The sequence below is a fragment of the Anomalospiza imberbis genome, chromosome 14, assembly GCF_031753505.1.
Source record: "Anomalospiza imberbis isolate Cuckoo-Finch-1a 21T00152 chromosome 14, ASM3175350v1, whole genome shotgun sequence".
Classification (NCBI taxonomy): Eukaryota; Metazoa; Chordata; class Aves; order Passeriformes; family Viduidae; genus Anomalospiza; species Anomalospiza imberbis.
This window is the reverse complement of record NC_089694.1, coordinates 949040-976647: the sequence shown is the minus strand read 5'-3', so window position 1 is coordinate 976647 and position 27608 is coordinate 949040. Positions and strand designations below refer to the sequence as shown.

At 63.8% G+C, this 27608-nt stretch overlaps 4 protein-coding genes across 4 annotated transcripts; 2 read left to right on the top strand and 2 right to left on the bottom strand.

Moving 5' to 3' along the window:
* The first annotated feature begins 2135 nt into the window (after positions 1 to 2135).
* Positions 2136 to 7792, top strand: SRPX2 (sushi repeat containing protein X-linked 2). The gene is made up of 10 exons (XM_068204542.1): positions 2136 to 2240; positions 3977 to 4060; positions 4147 to 4338; positions 4463 to 4639; positions 4949 to 5075; positions 5176 to 5297; positions 5837 to 6016; positions 6145 to 6278; positions 6352 to 6473; positions 6791 to 7792. Exons 1-10 carry the CDS (start codon positions 2171 to 2173, stop codon positions 6969 to 6971), a joined length of 1389 nt encoding a protein of 462 aa, XP_068060643.1. The 5' UTR covers positions 2136 to 2170; the 3' UTR covers positions 6972 to 7792.
* Positions 7793 to 7937: 145 nt separating this feature from the next.
* Positions 7938 to 14340, bottom strand: SYTL4 (synaptotagmin like 4). Its single transcript, XM_068204540.1, has 16 exons — positions 14163 to 14340; positions 13808 to 14023; positions 13175 to 13284; positions 12903 to 13017; positions 12634 to 12741; positions 12268 to 12382; positions 12070 to 12160; positions 11799 to 11902; positions 11603 to 11689; positions 11081 to 11259; positions 10790 to 10892; positions 9800 to 9961; positions 9276 to 9381; positions 8764 to 8863; positions 8312 to 8520; positions 7938 to 8202 (listed from the first exon to the last, which is right to left on the bottom strand). The coding sequence occupies exons 1-16, from the start codon at positions 14270 to 14272 to the stop codon at positions 8060 to 8062; spliced, it is 2058 nt and encodes a 685-aa protein (XP_068060641.1). The 5' UTR covers positions 14273 to 14340; the 3' UTR covers positions 7938 to 8059.
* A 1634-nt stretch (positions 14341 to 15974) lies between these two features.
* On the bottom strand, positions 15975 to 20188 carry TRMT12 (tRNA methyltransferase 12 homolog). The gene is made up of 7 exons (XM_068204530.1): positions 19985 to 20188; positions 19695 to 19842; positions 19429 to 19618; positions 17920 to 18070; positions 17739 to 17848; positions 16959 to 17116; positions 15975 to 16891 (listed from the first exon to the last, which is right to left on the bottom strand). Exons 1-7 carry the CDS (start codon positions 20041 to 20043, stop codon positions 16445 to 16447), a joined length of 1263 nt encoding a protein of 420 aa, XP_068060631.1. The 5' UTR covers positions 20044 to 20188; the 3' UTR covers positions 15975 to 16444.
* Positions 20189 to 20244: 56 nt separating this feature from the next.
* On the top strand, positions 20245 to 27525 carry CSTF2 (cleavage stimulation factor subunit 2). The gene is given in 16 exon segments (XM_068204525.1): positions 20245 to 20403; positions 20548 to 20626; positions 21506 to 21675; positions 22169 to 22305; positions 22413 to 22532; positions 22633 to 22788; positions 22906 to 23029; positions 23339 to 23401; positions 24500 to 24559; positions 25170 to 25311; positions 25677 to 25828; positions 26125 to 26402; positions 26793 to 26846; positions 26849 to 26917; positions 27061 to 27186; positions 27312 to 27525. Coding segments are annotated over 15 exon segments (1785 nt in total). The 5' UTR covers positions 20245 to 20345; the 3' UTR covers positions 27184 to 27186; positions 27312 to 27525.
* Positions 27526 to 27608: the final 83 nt, after the last annotated feature.

The following is a 27608-nucleotide window of genomic DNA, read 5'->3' as shown; positions in this document are numbered from 1 at the left end:
GGACAGCCACCCCGCCCCCGGCACACGGCACTACCGACACACAGTGCACTACCATGGCAGTACCGGCACACGGCACTACCGACACATGGCAGTACCGGCACATGGCACTACCGGCACACGGCACTACCGGCACATGGCACTACCGGCACATGGCACTACCGGCACATGGTACTACCGGCACATGGCAGTACCGACACACAGTGCACTACCATGGCAGTACCAACACACGGCACTACCGACACACGGCACTACCGGCACATGGCAGTACCGACACACGGCACTGCCGGCACACGGCACTACCGGCACATGGAACTACCGACACACGGCACTACCGACACACGGCACTACTGACACACGGCACTACCGGCACATGGCAGTACCGGCACATGGCAGTACCGGCACATGGCACTACCGGCACACGGCACTACCGACACACGGCACTACCGGCACACGGCACTACCGGCACATGGCACTACCGGCACACGGCACTACCGGCACACGGCACTACCGGCACACGGCACTACCGACACACGGCACTACCAACTCATGGCACTACCGGGACATGGCACTACCGGCACATGGCACTACCGACACACGGCACTACCGGCACATGGCACTACCAGCACATGGCACTACCAAAACATGGCACTACCGGCACATGGCACTACCAACTCATGGCACTAGCGGCACATGGCACTACCGGCACATGGCACTACCGGCACACGGCACTACCGATACATGGCACTACCGGCACATGGCACTACCAGCACATGGCACTACCAAAACATGGCACTACCAGCACACGGCACTACCGGCACATGGCACTACCGGCACACGGCACTACTGACACACGGCACTACCGACACACGGCACTACCGGCACATGGCACTACCAACACATGGCAGTACCGGCACATGGCACTACCGGCACACGGCACTACCGACACATGGCACTACCGGCACATGGCACTACCGGCACATGGCACTACCAGCTCATGGCACTACCGACACACGGCACTACCGACACACGGCACTACCGACACACGGCACTACCAAAACATGGCACTACCGACACACGGCACTACCAACTCATGGCACTACCGACACATGGCACTACCGACACACGGCACTACCGGGACATGGCACTACCGGCACATGGCACTACCGGCACACGGCACTACCGGCACACGGCACTACCAATACATGGCACTACCGGCACACGGCACTACCAGCACGCCAGCAGCGCCGGGCTTCCTGCCCTCCGTGGGCTGAGCCCTGCCGGGGGTGTCCCGGGGGTGTCCCCGGGCTGCGGGGGACGGCGGGGCCCCCACACCGGCAGCACCAGCCCCTCCCGGCTGGCCTCTCCTGCCCGGGACAGCGTGTGGTTAATTAGCCTGGCCGCCACATAATTAGCCCATTGAGACAGCAGCACGTCCCCCCAGCGCACACCCCCGGCGAGCGCTCCTACCTGGCCGTGCCAGCCTCGCCGCTGTTCCCCCGGCCCCGGCGGAGCCCGTCCCAGGCGGGCCCAGCTCCTGCCCTGCCTCCGCCCGACCCTGCCCCGAGCTGCGCTGCCTCTGCCTGCGGGGGCCGGGCTGCAGCAGGGAACAGACCCCAGCTGGAAGCGCTTGCCTCGGCAGCGGTTTCGGAGCCTTCCGTCTGCAGCGGGGTCTCTCCCTCCCTCCCTCCTGGCAAGAGGTGGGGAAGGGGACCCGACTCCTGCAGTTTTGTGTTCGTCCTCGCAGGCCCCCCGTTCCCGGAGCCCGTCAGGGCTGGCACAGGCTCGGTTTGGCTCTCTCCTGTGTCCAAACAGGCTCCTGGCTCTTCTGCTTGCAGAAGAAAACCTCTTACAACCTTTTAAAGCCCCGGAGAAGCAGGAGGCGCGTTGGAAAACGGGCGATCCTGGGATTTATTACTTTTTACAATCTCATCATTTTGGGCCTGACTCACGGCTTTTGAATGTTTGGGATGGGCAGCCAAGGGGGAAAGTAAGTTTGCTCAGCACAAGCAGAACGGCCAGGCAGGAGGGACAGACATCTGTGCAGTGACAAGGCGACAGAGGGGGCCGTCATCCTGCCTCCAGCTCCTGTCCATCCTCGCCAGGGCTGGCGGCTGCTCCCGGACCCAGCACGGCAGGTGGGCGGCCCGGCGCAGCCCCCCGGCTCCCCAGGATGGCGCAGGAGGCAGCCCCCGTCCTGCTGCTTGTCCTTGCCAGGCTGGTGTCATCCACGTGGCACGAAGGTGAGTGCCGGCGTGTGCGGGCACAGCGGGCTCCTGGGGTGGCAGCCTGAGCAGTTCTGCTCCCGTGGAGGGCTCGTGGTGGGAAGGGATGGAGGATGCCCGGGAGCAGCGATGCCGGGAGAGCATCAGTGTCTGAGGAGTGGGGTGCCTGTGCGGGTGAGCTGTGGGTACAGGGAGGAACGGAGGGGATGCTGGCAGGCATCCAGGGAGGAGCAGAAAACCAGCCTGTCTTCCTTCACACCCCCGCCTGCGGGAGCGCCGCTTCCCGCTGACTCCCCGCTCCCACGGGGCCATCGGCCGCAGATGTTTGCTGGACTGGACGGAGCACACAGTCCCGACCGCCCCATGGCTGGACGACCAGGTCACAGGCCTTGTTTGGGGTGATTTCCCCCTTCCCTGCTTCCATCCCGTCCCTGGCCATGCTGCCAGCAGGCCTGGGGATGTTCCTGCCCAGCGCGGCCCGAGCTGTGCTGGCCCCAGGTGAGAAGGAAAAGGCAGCGCTTGCACTAGGAGGAAACACTACCGTTAAATGGCACATCTGCCTGCGGGGACACGGTGCACTCTGTCCCCAGGGCCCCGGCGGGAGTCTTGGCAGCCCCCCCGGGAAACAGCTTCGTTCCCCAGGTCACGGACGCATCCCCACCGCCGCCCCCATGGTGCCGCCCCTGCTCCTCTGCTCCCCGAGGATCCATGGCAGCGTGAAAGGGCAGCTGGATAAACGCACTGTGAAAACGGGCGGGCGACTTGTGGGGAGCAGTGCTCCATAGTAAAGCTCATTTTGGAAAGATTCGTAATGGAGTTTCCTCCCCGTGACGGCGGGGCTTCTGTTGGGATTGGCTCCGGCGGATATCCCCTTCCCAGAACGCGGAGCAGAGACAAGGGGACATGGGGTGCAGGCGCGGCGGGGCTGCCGCCTTTCCTGGGGTGCCCCCCAGGCCCAGCATCCCCGCCACGCCGGAGGGGAGGCGGTGGGCCGGCCGGGCGGCGGGGAGGGGGCAGCGCTGGCGGGGGCCAGCGGAAACGCGGCGGAAACGTGAGCTCAGTGCTGGGGAATGCCGCGGCCGGCCGAGGCGCCGAGGGGCCGCGGGGAAGGACGTCAGCCTCTCCCCCTGCACGGCCCCCTCCTCACCGGCGAGTACCTTGCCCATGAAGGCACGGTGCGGTCACAGGGCGGCCCGCAAGGATGGCGCAGGGCTGTCCTCACCCCATCCGCGGGGCCCCGCTGCGCAGCACGGGTGGCGAGGGGCCAGCATCTCCGGCCGAGCCCCTCCAGCAGCTCCATCCTTCCCTGGAGCACGGGCAAGGGGCTGCACGCCCACCAGCCCCCGGCCGGGCAGCGTGCTTGTCATCCCTTCCTTGGTGAGGGGACGGGCAGGAAAGGGCAGGAAAGGGCAGCTTTCTTCCTTCCCTGGGGATGCCCCGTGGCAGTGACGGTGCCATGGGAGTGCGTGGAAGGACTTTCCGGCAGCACGAAGCTGGGGGTCGGTGCCAGCCCACTCGGCGCCAGCGCCCGTTTCCTGCCACAAGCAGGGCTGCCGCTGCCGCTGTTTAGTCTGCGGCTGGTGCCAGCGCACTCCATGGCACCGGGGACTGGGCTCGCGGTCTGCCCAGTTTAACCCTTGACAGCAGCCCCAAGGACAGGGTCTGCCCAGGGCTGGGATTGCTCGTTGGCAGCTGCGGGACGTTTTGCAGCCATGAGCTACCCTGCAGCCTGCTCGTCTCTTCCTTCCTCCCAGGGTCTGGCTACTACCTGGAGAGTCACACCAACGAGGTGTACGCAGAAGAACCCCCCCCTGAGCCTGCCCTGGATTACCGTCGAGGTAACAGCACCCAACCCATCCTTTGTGTCCTCGTGGGGAAACCGAGGCATGGCAGATTCCTCCATCACCTCCCTGCTCTCCCGCAGTGCCCCAGTGGTGCGCCACGCTCAACATCCACCGCGGAGAGGCCACTTGCTACTCACCCCGAGGCAGCTCCTACCGCAGCAGCCTGGGGACACGCTGCGAGCTGAGCTGCACCCGCGGGTACCGCCTGGTGGGTCCCAGTGCTGTCCAGTGCCTGCCCAACCGCCACTGGTCGGGGATGGCGTACTGCCGACGTGAGTGTCCCGGCCCTCGCCTTGCCAGCATCCCACAGGCACCCACAGTGGCCACTCCCGGGTGCTCTGCCCACCCACGCGGCCGGCAGCCGCTTCCCTCCCCTCTTTGCTGTCTCCATCCCAGAAATCCGGTGCCACGTGCTGCCGGCGGTGCTGCGAGGCTCCTACGTGTGCTCAGCAGGCGTGCAGATGGATTCCCGCTGTGACTACACCTGCCTGCCCGGCTACCAGCTGGAGGGCGACCGCAGCCGCATCTGCATGGAGGATGGGCGCTGGAGCGGGAGCGAGCCAATCTGTGTAGGTAAATTCTCACCCCACGCTGCTGGGGGCATGCAGGGGATCATCACCCGTGCCTGGCGTGTCTGCAGGTGTCACCCCACACCCAGCCCGGACGTTTCCCCGCACCTCCCTCCCTTGGGACCCCTGTCCCTGCTGCTCCCCGCAGTGCCATTAGCCCTGAAGCACAGGCACCAGCTGGGCCGGGGCACTCAGCGCTGGCTTTACAGCAGGTCCGGGTGGCTCCGAGGTGCCTGGGGCGGTTCAACACCGCTCTCATAGCTCAGCCAAGGCATCCACAGGTTCCATGAATCCCTCTCCTTCCTCTGGGCAGATCTGGAGCCTCCCAAAATCCGCTGTCCAGACTCCCGGGAGCGCATAGCAGAGCCAGGCAAGCTGACTGCCACCATCTACTGGGACCCTCCCCGCGTGAGGGACTCTGCTGACGGTGTCATCAAGAGGTGAGGGCAGAGACGCTGTGGGCACTGCCAGCCAGGGCTGGAGGCCGTGCCGGGTGCCTCTGCCTGGGCTGCTGATGGAGAAACCCATCTGTTGGGTCAGGGTGATGCTGCGGGGCCCGGAGCCCGGCTCCGAATTCCCTGAAGGAGAGCATGTGATCCGCTACACCGCCCACGACCAGGCTTACAACCGCGCCAGCTGCAAGTTCAGCATCCGCGTCCACGGTGAGAGCGCTCCCGTGGGGCTGCTCGCTGCTCCCCCAGCTCCAGCCTCCACCCCCGCTGCTGGGCACCCATCACTCCCAGCCTCCACCCCCGCTGCTGGGCACCCATCACCCCCAGCCTCCACCCCCGCTGCTGGGCACCCACCACCCCAGCCTCCACCCCCGCTGCTGGGCACCCATCACCCCCAGCCTCCACCCCCGCTGCTGGACACCCACCACCCCCAGCCTCCACCCCCGCTGCTGGGCACCCATCACCCCCAGCCTCCACCTCCGCTGCTGGGCACCCACCACCCCAGCCTCCACCTCCGCTGCTGGGCACCCACCACCCCCAACCTCCACCTCCGCTGCTGGGCACCCATCACCCCCAGCCTCCACCTCCGCTGCTGGGCACCCACCACCCCCAGCCTCCACCTCCGCTGCTGGGCACCCACCACCCCCAGCCTCCACGCCCGCTGCTGGGCACCCATCACCCCCAGCCTCCACGCCCGCTGCTGGGCACCCACCACCCCCAGCCTCCACCCCCCGCTTCTCTCTCTGCAGTGAGGCGCTGCCCTGTCCTGAAGCCTCCGCAGAACGGGTACATCTCCTGCACCTCCGACGGCAACAACTACGGTGCCACCTGCGAGTACCTGTGCGACGGGGGCTTCGAGCGCCAGGGCACCTCCCTGCGGGTCTGCCAGTCCACCCAGCAGTGGACGGGCTCGCAGCCCCTTTGTGCACGTAAGTGGTGCGGGCAGGGCAGGACTTGCCCACGGCGATGCGCAGAGCTTTGGAGGACGCTGCCCGATGGGTCAAAGGGATGATGGGAGCACGATGGCACCTCCCCACACACTTGTGTCATGCCCCAGCCATGCAGATCAACACGGATGTGAACTCGGCCGCCAGCCTGCTGGATCAGTTCCACGAGAAACGCCGCCTCTTGGTCATCTCGGCCCCCGACCCCTCTAACCGCTACTACAAGATGCAGATCTCCATGCTGCAGGTGAGCAGAGCTTCCTGCCGCCCCCCTCCCCACCTCTGCAGCCAGCACCCCCTCACTGTCCCCTCCTCCACAGCAAGCTGCCTGCGGGCTGGACCTGCGCCACGTCACCACCGTGGAGCTGGTGGGGCAGCCCCCACACGAGGTGGGACGCATCCGGGAGCACCGGCTGTCCCTTGGCATCATCGAGGAGCTCAGGTAGGGCAGGTGGGGCTGTCCTGCAGAGCCTGGTGGCTATTCAAGGGGACAGGGAATGGGAGTGCCTCTAGCAGTGGCAAAGCATGAGGTTGCAGCTGGGCTCACAAACAGCCCCTTTCTGCTGCACCAGAGGGGCTCGTGCAGCGGGGGGACCCCCTGCAAGTCTGAATGCAGTGTCACCAGAGCTTCCCAGAGCTCACAGCCCCGAGGAAGAGGTGGGAGCCCCCCCTCCAGGAGGACCTGAGCGTGGTTGCAAGAGGCGTGCAGGCTCAGCCCTCAGTGCAAGCCCTGAGCAGCGATCCCCCTTGCACCTGCAGGCGCTTCCTGCACCTCACACGTTCGCACTTCAACGCGGTGCTGCTGGACAAGGCGGGCACCGACCGCGAGCGCTACATCTCCCCGGTCAGCCCCGACGAGCTCTTCGTCTTCATCGACACCTACCTGCTGAGCGAGCGCGAGGCGGCGCGGCGGGCACAGAGCGGGGACCCCTGCGAGTGACCCCCGCCCCTGCCCTCCGGGGATGGACACCTTCCTTTCTGCTTTTCTAGTCGCCCACTGTAGAGGAGGAGCAGGGTGCCAAGGAGCTCCGGGGAAGGGGAGCCCCTCTCTGGCTGTTCTGGCACACAGAGGTGAGCAGGGACTGTGTCCCGGGGACTGTGTCCCAGCAGTGTCCCGCTGCCCAGAGCCGGGAGCTGTTTCCAGCTGGGGGATGGTTCAGCCCAACCAGGACCCTGGTGGGAGACATTGGAGTGTCCCTGCTCAAAACCCAGGGCAGGGGGGAGCCGGGGAGCCAGAGGAGAGGGGCAGGGCAGGGAGGGCAGGCCGGCCAGCAGTGCGACAATCTCTAGCACAGCAGCTTCAGCCTCCCCACGGCTCACCCTGTGCACAACCTGGACCCGAAGCCTCCCACTCTGAAAGCCCTGATCAAAAGCAAATTGGCCCCACGCTCAGCAGAGCCCATAGCAGCCAGCCAGCGTGCAGTCCACCCTAAAGGGCTTGCCATCTCCCCTGCCAGTCACTCCCTCTCCCACCACCCACGGGGAACCCTTTCTGGGAACTGCTTTGGCAGTAGAATATTCACTTGAAATAAATAGATTTGTATAAAAAGTCAGTGCTGGCACATGTGTCCCCGAGAGGCCTGGGAAACAAATGTTTCCTGGAGACCACAATCCCCAACCGCCCCAGGCTGACCCCACACAGTTCCATCCATCCAGTGCTGCAGCTGGGGCTGGGCTGGGGAACAGGGTGGAGAGGACAAGGACAGACCAGGCTCTGGAACGGGGTGGTAGGAAAAAGAATGGGAAGAAATAAAAACACAATGACATTTCAAAGCATTTTGCCTGGGGGAGAAGAAGGGAGGGTCCAGGAGGACTGCAGTTCAGCCTGAAATCTGGTACAAGGCTTATGACAAGAGGAAAACCCTTTAAACTAAGCTAGGCCAAGAAGACTTTCTGCCCAAGCCTGTTTAGAGAAGGTCATGTTTATTAAAGTATAAGAAAAAAAGAAACCAACGCGTACTGGGCAGCTTTGCCAGGCTGTGCAGTAAGCATGGCTCCCGACAGCAGTGCCAGTCCTGGTGCCACAGCCTACGGCCTCAGCTTGGCCATGGTGGAGCGGAGCTGGAGCGTCCCCTCCGCCCAGGAGCCCGGGTACTGGCACATCTTCTGCCACAGGTTCAGCTCCTCGCCCGTGGAGTCCATCCAGTCCACAGCCTGCCCGTTGCTCATGCCTGGGAAAGGGATGGGAGAAGTCTCTGCTGGGGCAGCCTGGCGCCCGCAGCGCAGCAGCCCCAGCGAGGCTGCTGCTGCCCAGAGCGTGAGGGGCCCGCAGGCTCTCACCATTGCCCACCCCCAGGCGGACACCCCCGAGGAAGTCGTTGCTGGACAGCGGCTCCCGGTCCCAGACCGTCAGCTCCAGGCAGATGTGCTGCAGCTCCTCGGGCTTGATGCCGTTGTAGACAAAGGTGTGGTTGTAATGAGGGTTCAGGGTCTTCTTCACCACAGGCGTCTTCCTCTTGGAGGCTTTGTTTTTGTGTGGTAGGAGGTAGCTGGGGGAAGCAGCCCCTTGGGTGAGCAGCACATGGGCAACTGCCTCCTGCTCTGGGGGCTGGGGCACCTCAGCACCCCAGGACCTGGCCTGGAGCCCCCCTTCCTGCCTTTCCTGGCACAGCTCAGGAAGAAGGACCATGACACCCTGCAAGGGGCCCTCCTCCAGGTCCCCCAGCAGCTTTGGGACTACAGCCAGGGAGGACAGTGCCCTCCTCGCCCCCTGCCCCAGGACCCTCACTCACCCCTTGACAAAGCTGTCTGAGGTCCCTCCAGACTTGGCTGCTGTGAGGTTCTTGGCTTCTTTGATCCAGACCTGGAGCTCACCACCTTCCCCTGTTTTGCCTAGGAAAAACCCAACACGGTAGAAATTAATCAAATTTAATTTCTACCAGTGCAAACTTCTGGAAAGTTCCTGCTGAGCACCCTTCATCCCAGAGGTAGGTGCAGAGCCTGGACTGGCATCTCCTCTTGCCTTCTCCTGTATTGGCCCTGCCTGCTGAGGGCAAAGGCAGACAAAATTGCTTCATTGCTTCATGCAGGGACAGAGATCAAGCCTGGTCCAGCCCCAGGGAAGTACTAAGGTGGTTTGGGCAGCCTGAGGACAGCCAGGTCTGCCCTGACCCAGAGCAGCTTTGCAGGCACTGCAGAGGAGAAGGCTGCAGCGACACCACTCAAGAACCCCATCCAGAGGCAGCCTGCATGGCCATGAGCAGGCCCTGCAGGGCTACAGTGATCCTGGAGCTCCAGCACTTACCTTTCCTGCCGTTCCCAGCCCCAGGATGCTTGGCAGATGGGATGTACTTCATGGAGACCACCAGCTCCCCCTTGTACTGGTGGAGAGCAGCAGCATCTGCCCCAATCTGCAAAGAGGTGAGAATTACCAACCACTGCAGAGAAGCCATGGCACACACAGTGACAGCCTGGTGTGCAGCACCTCCAGGCTGGGACAAAGGACTTGGCTTCTCCTAGATGTGGCTGAGCTGGCACACGTGCCTGCAAACTCTCCCCAGCATGACCAGTGCAGCCCAGCTCCTTTGGGAACTTACTTTGGCCCAATCACCTGACAAGGAGAGGGAAGCTAAGCTCAAGGCAGAAGATCTGCCCTTTTTTACTACAACAGCACTGCTGTCTACACCTGGGGTATTCATACCTCCAAATATTTGATTTGGCACAAGCCTTTTGGCAGTGCTCAGCTGAGGTCTCCACAGCCCTCTGCCCACTGAGGGCTATACCCCCAACAGGACCAGGCAAGGGAGGCTGTGGGCAGCAGGGGCACACCTTGCCATGCAGGGGTAGGAACTCCTCCAGGTGGCTCTCGAAGTTCCAGGCAGCCAGAGGGACCTCCACCTCCCCCAGGAACGTGTTGCGGCCGAAGCGATCGTGGTGCCACACCGAGAACTGCAGCGTCCTCGCGAGCAGGAGGGACTTGTTAATCTCATACTGGGGGCAGAGAAAAGCACTGGTGAGCAGGCAGCAAAGAACAGGGGCAGGCCTGGCAAATTCCATCAGCTACAGCTCACGGGCACGAGAGGAGACAGGTCTGAGAAGCACTGGATGCGCACAGGAGCCTGTTCCTCTTGCCTTCCATGCCTGCCAAAACCTCAGAGTGCCAGGGCAGAGGTGAAGGAGCCTGTGCTGCCCCAGCAGGCGGCCCCTGGAGACAGGACTCATGGCATCTGGCCATCCTACCACCAGCAGAGCTCTGCCAGACCACCAGAGCACAAGGCCTCAGCAAACCTGGCTGTGCGAGCCTGAAAACCAAACCGCAGCTCCCACTTCCTCCTGTGCAAGAGTGCCTGGCCTCAGAGGTGCACTGCCAGACTCAGGGACACACTCAGCCAGCAGGGATGGTAAAGGGCAGTGCCAAGTTGTTCTGCCCTGGGACCCGGGACTTATCTCTGCCCCTGTGGCGTGCTGCCCTCCCTCCTGCCACTGTAACATGCCTCCAGGGGCCAGGAAGCCTTCACCTTGGAAAGAAATATCCAGGGTAAGCAGGATGCCTCTGCTCTGGGGAATGCCACAGGAACCAGGGACGTGTCCTGTGACACAGTCACATCTGCAGCTGTGCCTCCACCCCACCGTGGCACTGGGGCCTGGCAGCACAGCCAGAGCAGAGCTGGGAGTGCAGGGATTTTGCAGCTTCAGGGCGCAGTCTCTGGACATGGGTCCTCTGCAGAGACCTTGCTGCAGGGTTAGGAGCTCAGCCCTCCCCTGGCTTGTTCCAGCAGCAGCCCCTAGGTACCTGCAGGCCAGCCCAGCCCCACTCACCTTCAGCAGCTCGTTGTACAGGGGGTTGATGGTATTACGTTTGATGGTCGTCTTGCGTTTGCCTTGCCGGGATTTGTCGGGCAGGAGGTAGGTCTTCACGTACCTGAAGGGAGAACAGGCAGCACTTCAACAAGGTCCCCCCACAATTAATCCTCCGAGCTCCCCAGGGCAACCCCAGACCTTCTGCCTCACCAGGACCCTCCCACTTACAGCTCCCATCTCTGGTGGGCACCCACAACCCAGCTGGGCACCACCAGTGGTGGCAGCAGCCATCGCCCCCCTGGCTCTCACGGGTTGGAGCGCTTCCTGCCCTCGTCCCCATAGGCCAGCTGGCGACACTCCTTCACGTGGATGAACAAGGTCTGTGTCTTCTGCTCGTAGCTCAGGGAGAAGGAGATGCCCCCGGTGACAGCCACACTGCCGAAGTCGCCGGCCTCACTGTAAATGCTGACCATGCTCCCCAGGGTGCTCTGGAAGACAAGGCAGGGCTGAGCTGGCACAGGAACACCTGACAGTTCCTCCTCATCCTCAGCAAGGTTACTCCCTGTGCCTTTTGTGCACAGCCCCTCTCACCTCCCCGTGGCTGGGGATGGCCACAAGTGCCTCCCTCCCACACACAGCTGCCTGGAAGAGAGCTGGGTCTCTGCATTTTGATTCCCTTCTAGGGGAAGAAGCCCCCACACACAAAGCCCCTACCCCTTCCCTCCAGGAGCTGCCTGCCCTGCCTCGCTCGCAGCCAGCCCTTTGGCACTGCCTTTCTCCCCCACTTCTCCCTGCAGCGGAGCAGAGCACAGCCACGCCACGGGAGCTCACCGAGGAGGTGCCGCTGCGCATGCTGCCCCGGGCCACCCGCTGCCGGTGGATCTCCACCAGGTTATCGATGTCCTCCTCCTCCTCCTCCTGCAAGGACAGAGACAAGCCGCCGGTGTGGGGGGCGGTCAGGCACAGCCAGCCAGCCACCCGGCTCCTCCAGCTGGCAGCCATCTCCGTGGCACTCTGAGGGTCTCACCAGCTCCGTGTTGAGGCCGGGGACTGACTTGCTTCTGTCCCCCAAAGAGCCACCTTCCCCCACAAGGTCCTCGGGGCGCAGGTCGATCACGGACTTGGTGTAGTCTGCACGAGAGGTGGTGAACAGCGGCACGGAGCAGGACTAGCAGAGCGCTGCTGCTCCCTCACCCAAGAGGCTGCCCCAGCCTCTCCCATCTGCACTGAAAGCCCTTCCCAGCCCAGGGAGGAGGAGCTGCCCACCCCGGCTGTGTCAGCACCCGCGCATCTCTCACCCGCAGGCCTCACCACCCGCCGAGGGTTCTTCTTGAATATCATTTCATGCTCATCCACCAAGGTGCTGCTGCAGGTCCCCGCGGTGCCATCCTGGGGAGGAAGAGTCCCTTGAGAGCAGGGCAGGGCTAGGAGCCCTGTGGGGTGCCCAGCCCCATGCCCCAGGACAGGGCTGAGCCTGCTGGAGCAGCGTCACGCACCCGTCCGTCAGAGAACGCGTTCTTGGAGCGGAGAGGGAGGGTCAGGCTGGAGGAAGCAGGTCCTGCTGGCCCAACAACCTGTTTTCCAGGGATGGCTTTCTCCAGGGAGTTCCTCCTGTGGTAGACACAGAAAGGTCTGTCCCAGGCCACAAGCACAGCTGGCAGAGCAAGTGCTGGCCAGGAAGTGCCACTCGAGCTGCCTGTAGCAGCCTGGGAGCACAGGACCTTCCTGTGCAGGCACAGGCTTCAGTCCAGCCAGAGGAGCCAACTTCCCCTCACTAGACTGAGAAAAACACACTTCAGATCAAGGGCCCATCCTCTGCCAGCCAGTCTTGCCAAGGACAACCCACCCTGGGATCCTCTCACCTGCCCCCCAAATCAGCAGGACTAGGTCTGTAGCTGTCCAGGCTCATATTTTCCATGGACTCTGTGTCGCTTTTGCCATCCCGAGGGTCTGAGGCATCTGGAAGCAAACTGCAGACAAGCAAAACCACAGGTATGTCCTGTTTGGCGAGGAGGTCGGTCTGAGAGAGCTTCTGCACCACCGATGATCCGCGTGGGGCAGCAGATTCCTCTCAAACCTGCAGCAGATGAGAGCTGGAGCCTGGAGCATGGGGGACAGCAGGGATTCTTACCTGGACCCCTCTCGGGGTGCAGGGGGGCTCGGCTGCCGGACTGCAGAGGAGCTTTTAGGCTCACTGAGCTGGGCTTTCTGGAGGAGAGTTTGTCCCACAGTCTCTCTTTTGTTGGCTGGAAGAGAGGCATCGGGAGGAACACTGCTCAAGCTCATTGCCTGGAGCAGGAGCTGCTCCCATCCAGCTCCACACTGGGCAGAGATGCACTGGGGAAAGCTGGAGCATCCCAGGTGGCTGGGCTGTGGGAGAAGGCTTTGCTGTGGCACCCCTACCTGTCGGCCTGTGCCGCAGGGACAGCCGCACCATGTCGCTGCCCAGGTGGTTGGCAAAGCGGTTCACCCTCTGGTCATAGAACCAGTCACCCGTTGCCTTCTTCAGCTCACTGCAGGGCACGGGTGGTGGGGGCAGTCAGGGGCAGTGGGGGCTGTCAGCTGTGCCCCAATCCACCCTCAGTGCTGCCACAACCCAAGAACACAGGCACAATGGGCAAAATCAGCAGGTGACTGGGCAGGGACCATTCGCCGGGCAGTTGACAGGCTCAGCTACATCCTCAGCAAACATGGGAGCAAGGCAAGTTTTCTAGGACAGGGGAGGCTAAAAGGGAGGAAACCTGAGATGCTTGGAACACAGGCTGTGCAAGGGGCACAGGGGGATGCTGCAGTCAGTTCAGGGGGTGAAGGAGCAGGACATGAAGGAGACACAAGAGTGGGGTATGACCCATTTCTCCATCACCTAAACACAGGAACCCTCACCAGGAGTGACAGCAGAGCAAGCTGCCCTGCACTGGGGAGGACCAGCCAGGCTAGGAAAGGCTGGCTATGGGGCATCAAGTTGAGGCAAATGAGAGGAGGAAGGGGACAGGAGGCATGTACAGGATGTGCCCGCCATTTGTCCTGGCTACTCACGCCTCCTTGGTGCAGACTTTGCAGCGCCAGGAGCCGCTGGGGCTGTAGGAACGGCAGTCCCGACACACCAAGTGGTTGCAGCCTCGGCAAGTGTTGGCCTTGGGGCTGACGCGGCCCAGGCTCTGCTGGCAGCGGGCGCAGGTCCGCTCGCTGTAGCGCTGGCTGCCCCGCTTGGCTCCCTTGCGCCGGATCTCCAGCAGCTCATTCTTCAGGCGCCTGCTCAGAGCCGACACCAGGAGCTGCCAGAGGCGCTCCGGGACCCCGGCGACACCCGTCACCCACACTCTCGCTCCTCCGCCCGCCTCCAGAGCAAAGCGGGGAAGCAGCCCTTGCCCAGCTCCAGCCGCGTTCGCACCTGATCCTCCTCTCCTCCGCCTTGCGGAGCTCCTCGTCGCGCTGCAGGACCTGCAGGATCAGATCTCTCTCCACGTCCGACAGGAAGGACAGGTCCACAGCCTCCGACATCGCTCCACCCGGGATGGCTGGCCCTCACCGGACGCCAGCTAGGGACATGCCAGCTGCTGAGCGCGGGTGCCCCGTGCCCGCTCTCGGGGCTGGACGGGATGGCGGCACCCAGGACACCGGCCCGCCCGCCGTCTCCACCGCCCTGCCCCGTGCTGGGCTCGGGCCGCCTGCCAGCCCCGCCGCCCCGGTGACCTCAGCCGGCTCCGTGGGACCGGGCTGACGCCCAGCACCGCGGGCAGCCCCGGCAGGAAGGAGCCGCCCCGGGCCGCCCCTCCCACGAACGCACCCGAGCTCGGAGCTGCCCGAGCCCGAGGAGCCGCCGGGAGCGGACACGCACCAGGGTGGCAGGGGCCGGATCCGGCTCGCAGGCGGCGGCACCAGGACCCGGGCGGCCGCGGCCGCTCCAGCCTGGACGGAGCCGGAGCGCTTGCTCGGGGGCTGCAGCCGCTCCGGGCTCCCGCCCGGCTCGGCGGAACCGGCGGGAGGGACCTTCCCGTCCCCGCAGCCGCGCTCCGGCGTCCCTCAGGGAGGAGGGGGCGGCGGGGCGGACCCCAGGCTCCTCTCTGTCGGGAAAAGAGGGTCCGGGGCCGGGAGCACCGCGTTCCCAGCGCGGCCACCGGGGCTGGGAACTGCCCCCGCCCGGGACACCGCGGCTGGACCCCCGGAACACAGAGGGACCCCTGGCTCCCCCCGACTCCCCACCAGCCGAGGGATCCCCGTCCTCCCCCGTCCGCGGAGGAACCCTCGGTACCCCCGCCAGCGGAGTGCCACCCGCTCTCACGATCCTCCCGGTACCTGCAGCGGCTCCGGCCGGCGCCTCCCGGCAGCGGGAGCGGGGAGCCGGCAGCGGAGGGCGGCGCCGGTGCCTTAAAGGAGCCGCGCCGGCCGCACCTGCAGCACGGACGGGGCGGCCCGTGCGGGAGGCGGTGCCCGCTGCCTCCAGCCCTTTCCCCCGCCCGGTCGCCCCCGGCAGAGCTGCGGCTCCAGCCGCGCGGGCCGCTTTCCGCGGTGCCCCACGGCCCTGACTGGGTGGGAGCCCTCTCCCGAAGAGCACAGGGCGCACCGACACCCGAACGGGGGGGGACCCCCCGGCATCCCCAGGGAGGAGCCCGGGGCGCGGCCGTGGTGTCCTCCCGCCGCAAGGCTCCAGCCGCTGCCCTTGTCCTTCGTGGCAGAGATACCGTCCCGGCAGGGGACCGTCCCTGCCCCCCGCAGCACAGGCACCGGGGAGCCCGAGCACACGCGGCTGGCCGAGGCGTGGAGCTCTACCCGCGGGGAGGCGGTTTCTCGACACGCAGGACAGCGGGGGATGGCACCCGGGTGCAGCCCCGAGGCAAACGAGAGGACGCGGCTCTGCCCACACTTTCGGCCGCACCCCAGGGACGGGAAAGCCAGAGGCTCCCAGCCCTGTGGGAAGTGATGGGACATTGACAGTGGAAAAAACCACGGAGACATCAAAGGGCCAGCAGGAGCTTCCTCGTGGGGCAGGGGTTTGCTCCATCGGGAGTACACAATAAATGTGCAGAGGGCTTTGGCTTTGCAGGCAGACAATACCACAGAGGCTTTGCTCCCTGAGCCCCTCCACACACCACCCTAGGACCCAAAGTGCCCAGGCCAGACCCCCACGCTTGCACCAGTGTTCACATTTTAACTGGACACCAACAAGAGGTGATGAGAAATACCTTTATTTCTGGAAAAAAAAAGATAGGAAGGAAATGGGATGAACACACTTGCTTCCAATACATTAAAAAGTATGCTAGTAAATACAAGCACAAAGCTTGTGCCTGACCAGTTGAAATGAACCCACCAGGAGCCCAAGGCTTCTCAGCACTGTGGCTCTCTCCTGTGTGAAAATGGGGCTCAAGCTGCTACCACATGTCCAAGACCTGGGCAGTGACTGGCAGAGCCAGGGCAGAACACTGGCACTCTGCGCCCCAGCTTGCCCCATCCTGCCCAATCTTTGTCAGATCCTGAAGGGATCTGCTGTGGGGAGCACAACCCGGTGTGCCCTGGGCAGGGGAGGCACTGCAGGGCAGTGCTGCCACCTGGGAACTAGGGGACATAAGGCACATCCAGGCTGGCAGCAGGACACTGCTGGTAGCATCTCCCTGCCCCTAGTGCTTGATACCACCCTTCCAAGAGAGCTGGAGCCCCAGCGGTGCCCATGCCCCGCTAAACAGGCAGCACGGGCCGGCACTCGAGGTCCAGCACGAGGTGATGCACGTGAGGTGCATAGGACTTCACTGCCTCGATGTGCAGGATGCTGCTGCGCCACGGCCGCCCGTGCAGCTCTGCCAGCAGCCCCTGGATCCGTGTGGCCGTGGCTTCAGCCCACCTCTGCCACTCGGGTCTGAGCCTGGCCCCCAGCGTGTCCTCCCCACCGTGCTCTGTCGGGCGCCGTGCCTCTCCCGGGGAGCTGGCTGCCTCTGCAGAGCCCCGCTCAGCCAGCAGCGCCGCGGCGTGCGGCGGGGCCGGTGCCGGGCGAGCCTCTACGTTGTGGTGGATGTGGAGAACCCCACCCGTGTCCTTCTTCAGGACGCGGCAGGCCACCGGCCAGCCTTCCTCCGAGCTGGGAATCAGCCCCAGGTTCACCCTGTCCGCCACATCCCGCAGCTGCAGCTGGGAGGAGAGCGGAGGTGAGGGGATGCCCGCGGGAGGGGTCCCGCGGCCCGGCGGCAGCGCTCACCTGCCGGCTGTCCCCGCTGTGGATGTGGCAGCGATCCCGCACCCCGTTCAGCACCAGGCTCCTGTGCAGGGCCTCCACGGCGTGGCTGTTCCACTCACAGGCGTGGACAAAGGCGGCTCCCGCGTGCACCAGGAACGGCAGCGTGAAATAGCCGATGCCTGCAGGCAGGAGGTGGCAGCGGCTGGGGGCAGGGACCTCCAGAGATCCACGCTCCTCCCCGAGGGCAGGGTAGGATGCACATTGCCACCCTGCCTCTCCAAGTCTGCTTTGCTCTGGGTTGGAAAAAGCCCAAACACCGGAAAAATGGAAATTTATCCCTCCCTCTTCTGCAAAAGCAAATTCTGCCTTGAAAAATGTTTACAGGAGCTTATTTTACCTTCAGTCTTTGGCCACCAGGTTGAGACCTGCCCAGCTCTGCAGAAGTGCCCAGATTACCATTTCTTTAGATTAATCCACAGCAGTTTTGTGGGTGGCATGTCCTTTCAGTGTGGCACAAATTGGACACACTAACTTCCTTAAGCACAAACAGTGGCAAATCTTTCCCCTGGATCCAAGTGATTCCCCAAACTAGCACTAGGCACAGAGCCTGAGAACAGGACATCCTAAGTGTCCAGAGGCTGCAGGGACACAGGCAGGACAGCAGTGCCAGGAGAGCTGAAGGGCTCACAGACAAGACAGGAGCTCTGAGCCTGAGCATTTTTCATTCCAAGCTGGAAATGAAATTTCCTGTCTACCTGGATGCCATCAGCACCTGTCCTGCCCCTCCTCCGTCCCTGTTACCTGCATAGAGATCCACCAGGACCTCCCCGGAGCAGGGCAGTGAGGCCACACGCAGCTTCTCCGTGATGTTGCCCGGGGAGAACATGCACTTGGTCACATCGAAGGTGTACCTGGAAGACCCCGCCCAGATGGTGAGGGCAGCCCCTTCCCCAGCCAGCCGCACCCTGCAGTTCCTGCCCACCTGATCCCGTTGTCCACGTGCTCCACCCAGCCGTGCTGGCCCAGCAGCAGGGTGACGCTGGGGGTCCGCATCCCATCCGGCATCACCCGTCCTCGCCGGGCCACCCGCCGGGCCCCCAGAGCCGAGGCGACCGTCTGCCAGAGCTCTGAGCCTGCAACACAGCATGCCGGGAGATGCGGGCAGCGCGGGCCCGGCCGGGCTCGCCCTTACCTGTGTCCCACCACGTCCCCGTGTCCACCACGTACCCGTGTCCCACGGCTTACCCATCTCCCACCACGTCCCCGCGTCCACCACGTACCCGTGTCCCACTGCTTACCCATCTCCCATCGCTTACCCGTGTCCCACCACGTACCCGTGTCCCACTGCTAACCCATCTCCCACCGCTTACCCGTGTCCACCACATACCCGTGTCCCACTGCTTACCCATCTCCCACCACGTCCCCGTGTCCACCATGTACCCGTGTCCCACTGCTTACCCATCTCCCACCGCTTACCTGTGTCCACCACATACCCGTGCCCACCACTTACCCGTGTCCCATTGCTTTACCCGTGTCCCATTGCTTTACCCGTGTCCCACCTCTTTACCTGTGTCCCACCGCTTTACCCGAGTCCCATCGCTTTACCCGAGTCCCATCGCTTTACCCGTGTCCCATTCCTTTACCCGTGTCCCATCCCTTTACCCGTGTCCCACCGCTTTACCCGAGTCCCACCACTTTACCCGTGTCCATCCCTTTACCCGTGTCCATTCGCTTTACCCGAGTCCCACCGCTTTACCCGTGTCCCACCGCTTTACCCGAGTCCCACCGCTTTACCCGTGTCCATCCCTTTACCCGTGTCCCACCTCTTTACCCGAGTCCCACCGCTTTACCCGTGTCCATCCCTTTACCCGTGTCCATTCGCTTTACCCGAGTCCCACCGCTTTACCCGTGTCCCACCGCTTTACCCGAGTCCCACCGCTTTACCCGTGTCCATCCCTTTACCCGTGTCCCACCTCTTTACCCGAGTCCCACCGCTTTACCCGTGTCCCATTCCTTTACCCGAGTCCCATCGCTTTACCCGTGTCCCATCCCTTTACCCGAGTCCCATCCCTTTACCCGAGTCCCACCGCTTTACCCGAGTCCCACCGCTTTACCCGAGTCCCACCGCTTTACCCGTGTCCATCCCTTTACCCGTGTCCCACCTCTTTACCCGAGTCCCACCGCTTTACCCGTGTCCCATTCCTTTACCCGAGTCCCATCGCTTTACCCGAGTCCCATCACTTTACCCGAGTCCCATCCCTTTACCCGAGTCCCATCTCTTTACCCGAGTCCCACCGCTTTACCCGTGTCCATCCCTTTACCCGTGTCCCATCCCTTTACCCGTGTCCCACCTCTTTACCCGAGTCCCACCGCTTTACCCGAGTCCCATCACTTTACCCGTGTCCCATCGCTTTACCCGAGTCCCATCCCTTTACCCGTGTCCCATCTCTTTACCCGAGTCCCACCGCTTTACCCGAGTCCCACCGCGTACCCAGCCTCTCCCAGGGCTCAGCCCTGAAGCTGTCCTCGCTCAGCAGCACCAGGTCGCCGTGCCTCTGCCAGGCGTGCGGCACGTCCCGCTCCAGCTCCGCCGACCAGCCCGCAGCCAGCAGCCGCCGCAGCTCGTCCCGCAGCCTCCGGGCCGGCGTGCGGCGGCGGGCGGCCCTGGAGGGGACGGGCTCCTGCAGCGGGGACGTGGCACGGCGGCTCAGCGCCCAGCGCCGCCCGCAGGGCTCGGGGCGAGGCGGCTGTCCCAACCTGGATCCGGACCAGCTCGCAGGGCATCTCCGGGGGCAGGCAGAGCTGGGAGAGCTTCTCGTCCAGCACGGGCAGGGCCACGCGGCCCGCCGGCAGCCGCTGCAGCCGGAACCGCGCGTCCAGGAGCCGCTCCTCTTCCAGACGTTCCCTGCAGGGCGAGGCGCTCAGGCCCTCCCCAGCCCCGCAGAGCCTCTGCTGCCCGGCGGGGCCTGGCACCGTCCTGCCGGAGCAGCACAGCCCCCGTTCCCCCCCGTTCCCCCCCGTTCTCCCCCGTTCCCACGGCCCCTCACCTGAGCCGCTGGGCGAACCTCCGCTCTGTGGCCAGCGCGGGGACGTCCGTGGCTTCCATCCTGCCGAGCCCCAGGCGGTGTCAGGCTCACCAGGGGCTGTGCCTCGGCGCCGGTGCCCGAAGCGGCATCCCTGAGGCCGCGGGGCTGCCCGGAGGCCGCTCTCGGTGCCGGGGGATCCCCGGGGCCGCGGCAGCCCCGTCCGGGGGTCCCGGGGAGTCCCGGCACCCGCACCCCGCTGCCACCGGTGCCGCGTTTCCCGCCGGAGCGCTTTTTGAAAGCGCCGCTGCCAGGCTTGCTGCGGGTGGAAGCGGAAGCGGGGGGGACGGTTGGCGCGCGGACCGGAAGCGGCGCGGGCGGCGCGATGGCGGGGCTGTCGGTGCGGGACCCCGCCGTGGATCGCTCCCTGCGCTCCGTGTTCGGTGAGGCCGCGGGGCGGGACCGCGACCTGCAAAGGGAAAGGGGCACGGACGGGCAGGGGCAGGCGGGGGGCCGGCGGGTTTCCGCCCCTCGCCGTCGGGGCCGGTACCCGCCGCGCTGACTGGCGGCACCGTCTGTCTCCGCAGTGGGGAACATCCCGTATGAGGCCACGGAGGAACAGCTGAAGGACATTTTCTCGGAGGTTGGGCCCGTGGTCAGCTTTAGGTGAGAGCGGCCGCAGGCCTCCCCCGGTCCCCTGCTCGGCGCAGACCGAGCCCCGCGGGCTCCGCGGAGCCGGCCTTGGAACCGCGGAATGGGAAATCCCTAACGCTGGGAAAGGCCTCGAAAGGCATCTAAAACCGCTCCCTCAGCACTGCCAAGCCCACCGTGTCCCCAGGTGCCACATGCACACCGCGGTTGGCCCCTTGCAGGGACGGTGACTCGGCCGCTGCCCGTTCTGGTGCTTGAGAACCGCTTTGGCGAGGGAACTGTGCCTGATATCCCGTCGGAACCTCCCCGGGCCCCCTCCGGGCTGTTTCCTCACGCAGAGCAGCAGCTGCGGGGGTTGTGAGGCTGTGCTAACCGTGCTCGGGGCAGAGGGAGCCCGTGGCTGTGCCGGGGTCCCCTGGAGATGGAGCACAGTGGCCCGGGCACAGCAGGTGGATGTGGGCACGCAGCTCCGGGCTGGAGGAGCCGCCCTGCTGTGGCTGATAAGTGCTCAGGTGCCGGTCAGGCTCTGTGCCCCGCACTGCCATCCCTGTGCCTCCCACGGGTGTTTTCCAGGCCGGGCACCAGGCTCTGGGGAGCTCTCAGTTCAGGTTTGGGCGCTCTGGGAACATCCAGTCCTGTCCTGCGCCTTGTGGGGTCATGGGAGGCACAGAGCTGGCACTGGTGGGCGTCCTGCCCCCCAGAGCCGTGGGAACAGCCGTGCCAGGAGCCAGCAGGCCCTTTGGCCTTGGCACGGGCCCGACTGCCGCGCGCCTTGGGCTGGCCTCACCGTGCTCCCGGCGCTGCCGGGGCTCTATCCCCGTGTGCCCCCGGAGCCGCGGGCACCGCGGGCTGCCCCCGGCGCCCTCAGCAGCGGCGTGCTCTCCTCACTGCCAGGCTGGTGTACGACAGGGAGACGGGCAAGCCCAAGGGCTATGGCTTCTGCGAGTACCAGGACCAGGAGACGGCGCTCAGCGCCATGCGCAACCTCAACGGGCGCGAGTTCAGCGGCAGGGCCCTGCGCGTCGACAACGCCGCCAGCGAGAAGAACAAGGAGGAGCTCAAGAGTGAGTCGGGCTTCTGGGGTCTCCCTCACGCCGGGCCCGGCCTTGGCAGCGCTGCGGGGCGGGCTGTGTCTCTTCTGCCAGGCTGGCGGGGCTGACCTGCTCTGAGAGGTGTTGTGAGCAGTTCCCCAGAGGGATGCACGGGCTCAGCTCTGGGTTTTCACTCCCAGATGATCGCAGAATCACAGAATTACTTAGGTTGGAAAAGGTTTGTAAAATCACGTTCCAACCTTTGACCAAACACACTGCATCAGCTAGACTGGAGCACTAAATGCTACATCCAGTCTTTACTTAAACGCTTCCAGGAACAGCGACTCCACAACCTCCCTGAGTGCCCTGTTCCGATGCCTAATCACCCCTTCTGGGAAGAAATTCCTCCTAAGGTCTCCCTGGTTTTGCTGCCTCATTTTCCCCCGGTGGGCTGGTGCTCCCCTCCTGCTGAGCCTGTTCCGCGCGCCGTTCGTGTTGCAGTACAAAGTCACCAACTGTATTGCAGGCTTGGGCACAGGTGCACCCATCATAGAGTCACCCTACGGGGACCCTGTCAACCCCGAGGATGCCCCCGAGTCCATCAGCCGGGCAGTGGCCAGCCTGCCGCCCGAGCAGATGTTCGAGCTGATGAAGCAGATGAAGGTGAGTGCAGGGGCTCCCTGTGTGAGCGCAGCTCCTCCTGCCACTGCCTGCACCCTCCCAGCCGTGTCACTCCTTGCCAGAGCTCTGATCGGTGCCTGTCTTCTCAGCTGTGTGTCCAGAACAGCCCCCAGGAAGCCAGGAACATGCTGCTCCAGAACCCCCAGCTGGCTTACGCACTGCTGCAGGCCCAGGTGGTCATGAGGATCGTTGACCCGGAGATCGCGCTGGTTTGTGCCTTGCTGCTCATCCGGGGCTGGGAGGATATCGATGGTAGGCTTTCTGCAGTGGCAGTGGAAAAGAACTCGTTTCTCCTTCTTCCTCCCCTAGAAAATCCTGCATCGCCAGACCAGTGTTCCTCCTCTGATCCCAGGCAACCAGCAGGCAGTGCCAGGGCCGGGGCCTGGGCCAGGCCCGGGGCCTGGGCCAGGGCCCAACGCGCAGCTGAACCCGCAGAACACCCCGTCGTCCCAGCCACAGCCCATAGTAAGAGCCTGCACAACACATGAGCTGTGCAGGAGAAATGGGCAGTGCCAGCTGTCCCAGCTGGGGCGCGTGCCCAGGTGTCGGGGTGTCCCTGAGATCCAGTGTCTCTCCGGGCAGGGCGGGATGCACGTCAACGGCGCTCCTCCTCTGATGCAACCACCCATGCAGGGGGGAGTGCCAGCCCCAGGACAGATGGCAGCCCCTGTGCAGGGCCCAGGCCCTGGCCCCATGGCTCCAGGAGGTGAGTTTGGGCCGAGCTGCCCCACCTGTGAGCACACAGGTCCTGCAGACACCCCCCTCTGCCTTCCCCTGGTCACAGAGCTCGGCCCTGTGAGAGCACATGTAGTCCTGTACTGTACACTGTGGTTGTGCTGCTGCCAGAGGTGGGCTGCAAAGTTGGATTATCCCTGGGGGGGAAACCAACACCAAGGGAATAAACCTCCAGATGCTCCCCCAGGAGCTGGGAGCGAGAAGGTATTTGGGACCAAAGGAAAGGTTAGTCATCAGGAATGGCTGAGGCGGGGTCTGATCTCTGCCTGTCCCCTCTCAGGTGGGATGCAGCCACAGGTTGGGATGCCGGGTGCAGGGCCCGTCCCCTTGGAGCGTGGACAAGGTAAAACAGACGTGTGTAGTGCTGTGTGTGGTGTGAGCCTCACTCCAGTGAGCAGTGCTGTGCCCCAGCTGTCTGCAGCCTGGCTGTGCCCAGCCCCGGGACTGTGCCCGGGTTTGTTCACTGAGGCACAAGGCTGTGGTAGCAGCTCCCTGGCTCCCAGGGCTCAGCCCCTGCCCCACTTGGCTCCCAGCTCATTCTGCACCCTGTTGTGCAGCCGTGCCCTGGAAGCCAGGAGAGCTGCCTGTCCCCACCGAGCGGGATGTGTCTGTGTTTTCCACCTCTGTGAGCCCGTGTCTGTCCCTGTGCTTGTGTGGGCAGGCAGAGCTTGCTCTTCTCTGGTCCTTGTGCTGCTCCTTCGCTGCCCGGGTGCTGGGAAGCAGCTGGTGCGGCCACCGCGTCCTCCCGCGCCGCGCCCAGCAGAGGGAGCCGGGGCTCCGTTTGCCTCGAGGCTTGGCAGGGGCTTGGCAGAGGGTCACGGCTCGGCTTTCCCTCCTCAGGCACGGTCTGTACGGCCCGGCCCTGGGGCCCGATTCCTTACGGTTCACACGTTGCCATACGTAGGTTAGTATGGCCCCGGTGTTCCTGTTCTCCCAGGAGCAACACTTGCTGACACCTGTCACCTCTGTTGCCTTGACTTCTGTCCTAGGCCTTGTTTCAGCAACATGCAAATCTAGTCTGAGATCCTTTGGCCTTAGGGTCAGCTGACTCTCATTTTCTTTGGGGTGGGCACTGTCTTCCTGAAAGCTGTCTGATAGTTCTTGGCACCCAAAAGGTTTTGGAGAGCAGAAGCTGGGTGTGCGTTACGGGGCCAGCGTGGCCCCACAGAATGCCGCGTCTCTTGGCAGGATGTCTTCTCTGCCTGCCTCTGTCCCTGAGTGAGGGAAGGACCGTGCCACGCTGGCTGTCCTGCCTGTGGTGACAAAGAGGGTGTGAGCGGAAGAGGTTGATAAAGCCAGACTTGCAACACTTTCTCTGTAGGTTTTCCTGGGGACTTCAGGGTGCGTGATCCTGCAGACAGCACTGTCCCCAAAGCCGGTGCATGTGTGCATACACTATTTACGTGTCTGCTCTTTCCCTCTTTTCCTGCTGCTTGCCCAGGGAACCTGCAGCTCTCGCCCGTGGGACCTGCCAGGCCTGCGTCTATCGAACGCGTTCAAGGTACCCCGGCACCAGCTCCCTCTTCCCATGGAGCTCGTTGTGGAGTGTGCAGAGAGCAGCTCTCACCCTGCTGTTCTCAGAGTCAGGGACGGCCACGTCACTCTTTGTAGCCTGACAGCAATAAGAGGAGATGAAGGAGGCAGGATTTCTTCTAGGACTACAGGAGAGGACAGGCTAGAACCATGCATGGAGCCTCCAGTGGAAAAGGAGAGCCTGTTTGGAAAGGACTTTTGCCTAAGATCCAGCCCCCTTTGATACTGTGCTTCCAGGAGCCTTCCAGGTCTTGCTTTGCTCTTGGCCCCACATCAGCAGGGTATTGATGCCCACACGTGTAGGGATTGCCATGGGGGCACCCATGCTTGGTTTGGCCCCTGGTGCCATAAGAAACCTGAAATAAAACCCGAGAAGAAAAAGAGAGGAGTAAAATTGGCAGCCAGGGAAGGGGCTTTGGTGTGCTCCAGCCTCATGTGTGGGGCTGCGTCCCCAGCAGACAGCACAGCTCAGGGGAGCAGCGTGGCTGCCCCACGCCCGGCCTGAGAGCGCCGGGGACAGTCTTGGCACGGCACTGGTCATGCAGATCCTCACGAGTTCTTGTGTGTCTCCCTGGCAGTGCCCATGCCAGACCCGAGGGCCCCTATGCAGCGTGGACCTCTACCTGCTAGTGGCCCGCCGCCCCGAGGCCTTTTGGGAGATGCCCCGAATGACCCTCGCGGAGGGACCCTGCTCTCAGTCACTGGAGAAGTGGAGCCCAGGTGAGGGGAGAGGGAAGGAGAGGAGCCCTTGGCACTGTCCCCTGCCCAAGGGTAACCTCTCGCTGAGGACAGGGATGGCACCAGCCTTCCGGGAGTCACTGCTGCCTGGTCGGAGGCCTGTGTGCTGCCAACCGTGGGGGCCGGCCCGTTTCCCCGGGGAAGGGTTATCCCCGGGGTGATGGCAGCTGCCCTGTGGCATGGGGCCACCAGCACCCATCCCTGTGCCAGCCTCACCCTCCTCCCCTGCGGCCGGCTTCGGGGGCAATCCCAGCGCTCTGCCCAGACCGTGCCAAGCCAGTGTCTGATTCACACTCTCTCGCTTTTTCTCCTCCTCCTGCTTTGCTCTCCTCGTCTCTCTGCGTCAGAGGTTACCTTGGGCCGCCCCACCAGGGAGCCCCTATGCACCATATGCCTGGTCATGACAGCCGTGGCCCCCCCCATGAGATGAGGGGGGGACCCATGGGAGAACCCCGACCACTGATGGGAGAGCCGCGGGGGCCCTTGATGGATGCTCGAGGTGAGAGAGGGGGCATGAAACACTGGGTGGCTTGGATTGTGCAGGCAGGAAGTCAGAGTGGAGCGGCTGCCCCGACCCAAGGCATAGGAAGGGGGTTTGGGCAGTGAAATGACTGACTCAGGCGAGGAGGGACAGTCCCAGGGTGCAAGGGACTTTCTCCAGGCATGTCCCCTCTGCCCCCAGTCCTGCACTTCTTGGTTGCTTGCTGGCCCCCAGACAAAGGAGGCAGCAGGCTCACTCCCACACTCCTTGCGGCACTGCTTCCTTCAGGAGCTTACCTTGTGTTTCCTCCGCAGTCGGAAGAGATCCCCGAGGGCTGGAGCCACGAGGGCTGGAGCCACGCGGGCTGGAGCCCCGGGTGATGGAGGCGCGAGCGCTGGAGGCGCGAGGCCTGGAGCCGCGGGTGCTGGAGCCACGAGTGCTGGAAGCCAGGGCCATGGAGGCCAGGGTCCTGGAGCCCCGGGGCCTGGAGCCTCGAGGGCCTGGTCCCAACCCGCGTGGCCCAATGCCTGGTGGGATACAGGGTCCTGGGCCGCTTAACATGGGAGCCAGTGGCCCGCAGGGGCCCCGCCAGGTACACACGGCTCTGCTCAGCCGGTTGGGCACCGACGGCATCCTCTAGGCTGGGACTGGGTGGGGGGTGTCCCACAGAGCAGCAGCTCTGGGAAGCACCAGGCTTTGGACACTGGCTCTGAGGGGTCAGGGCATCTGTCCCATTTCCCCAGGCACTGCCCATCAGCTGGGGACAGGACAAGGCTCAGGCCTCTCTCCATCTCTTCCTGAGACACAGAAAGGAGCACAGGAGTTGGGAGGGGAGAGCACATAAAATGCACTCTCTCTTCATGCTCAGGCATCTTCAAGCAGTCCGTGAGGGCATCCATCTGATCATCTGTTTTACCTTCCTGAATTTGTATTGCTCAGTCCAGAAAGCCCCCAGTCCCTAACCCCTCTCTTACTCCCCCAGGTTCCTAACATGGCTGGGGCAGGCATGCAGGGAGGAGGCATACCTGGGGCAGGAGTCAAGGAGCTGGTCAGCCTGGAGGCTTTAGCCCTGGACAGAGCCAGGTCACCCCCCAGGATCACGAGAAGGTGAGAGAACAAAAGAGAAGGGGTGAGCCAGTAGGAGCAGCACTTCCATGTGTGCCTTTCTGCGGCAGGGTCAGCCCCTCCCTGGCTCTGGTATGCTGTGGCTGCTCTGGCAGGGCACATCTCTGACCCCTCTTTCCCCACAGGCAGCACTGATCATGCAGGTCCTGCAGCTGACAGCAGACCAGATCGCCATGCTGCCCCCAGAACAGCGGCAGAGCATCCTCATTCTGAAGGAGCAAATCCAGAAATCCACGGGGGCACCCTGACAGTTGATGTCCTTAACCTGGTCTCGCCCTCTGCCTGTTGCCCTCCAGCGAAACAGAGCTGCCTAGGATGGGACTCTGTCCTGCTTCCCTCCGTGCCAGGCTCACCCTCCTCTCCTTCTTTCTGGCAGGCACAAGATGGAGATGCCTTGTGCCTGGATAGAGGTGATGTTCCATGGCAGCTGCTTCCATTGCTACCCTGATCTGATGGTGCATTTTAGGAGAGGTTATGTCACTTGTCACTCTCAAGAGGTTTTTCCCTCCAGTTCATCCTTTTTTTTTTTTTTTCTGTGTATATTTTATGGTGTTTGAAATAAAGTGGGAGGAGAGTTTGAGTAAATCCATGTCCCTGGCTGCCTTGTTTGGTCTCTCATGGAGGGCCAGAGTGGGAGTGTTGTGTTCTGGGAGCAGTGTGGCCTGGCTCCAGT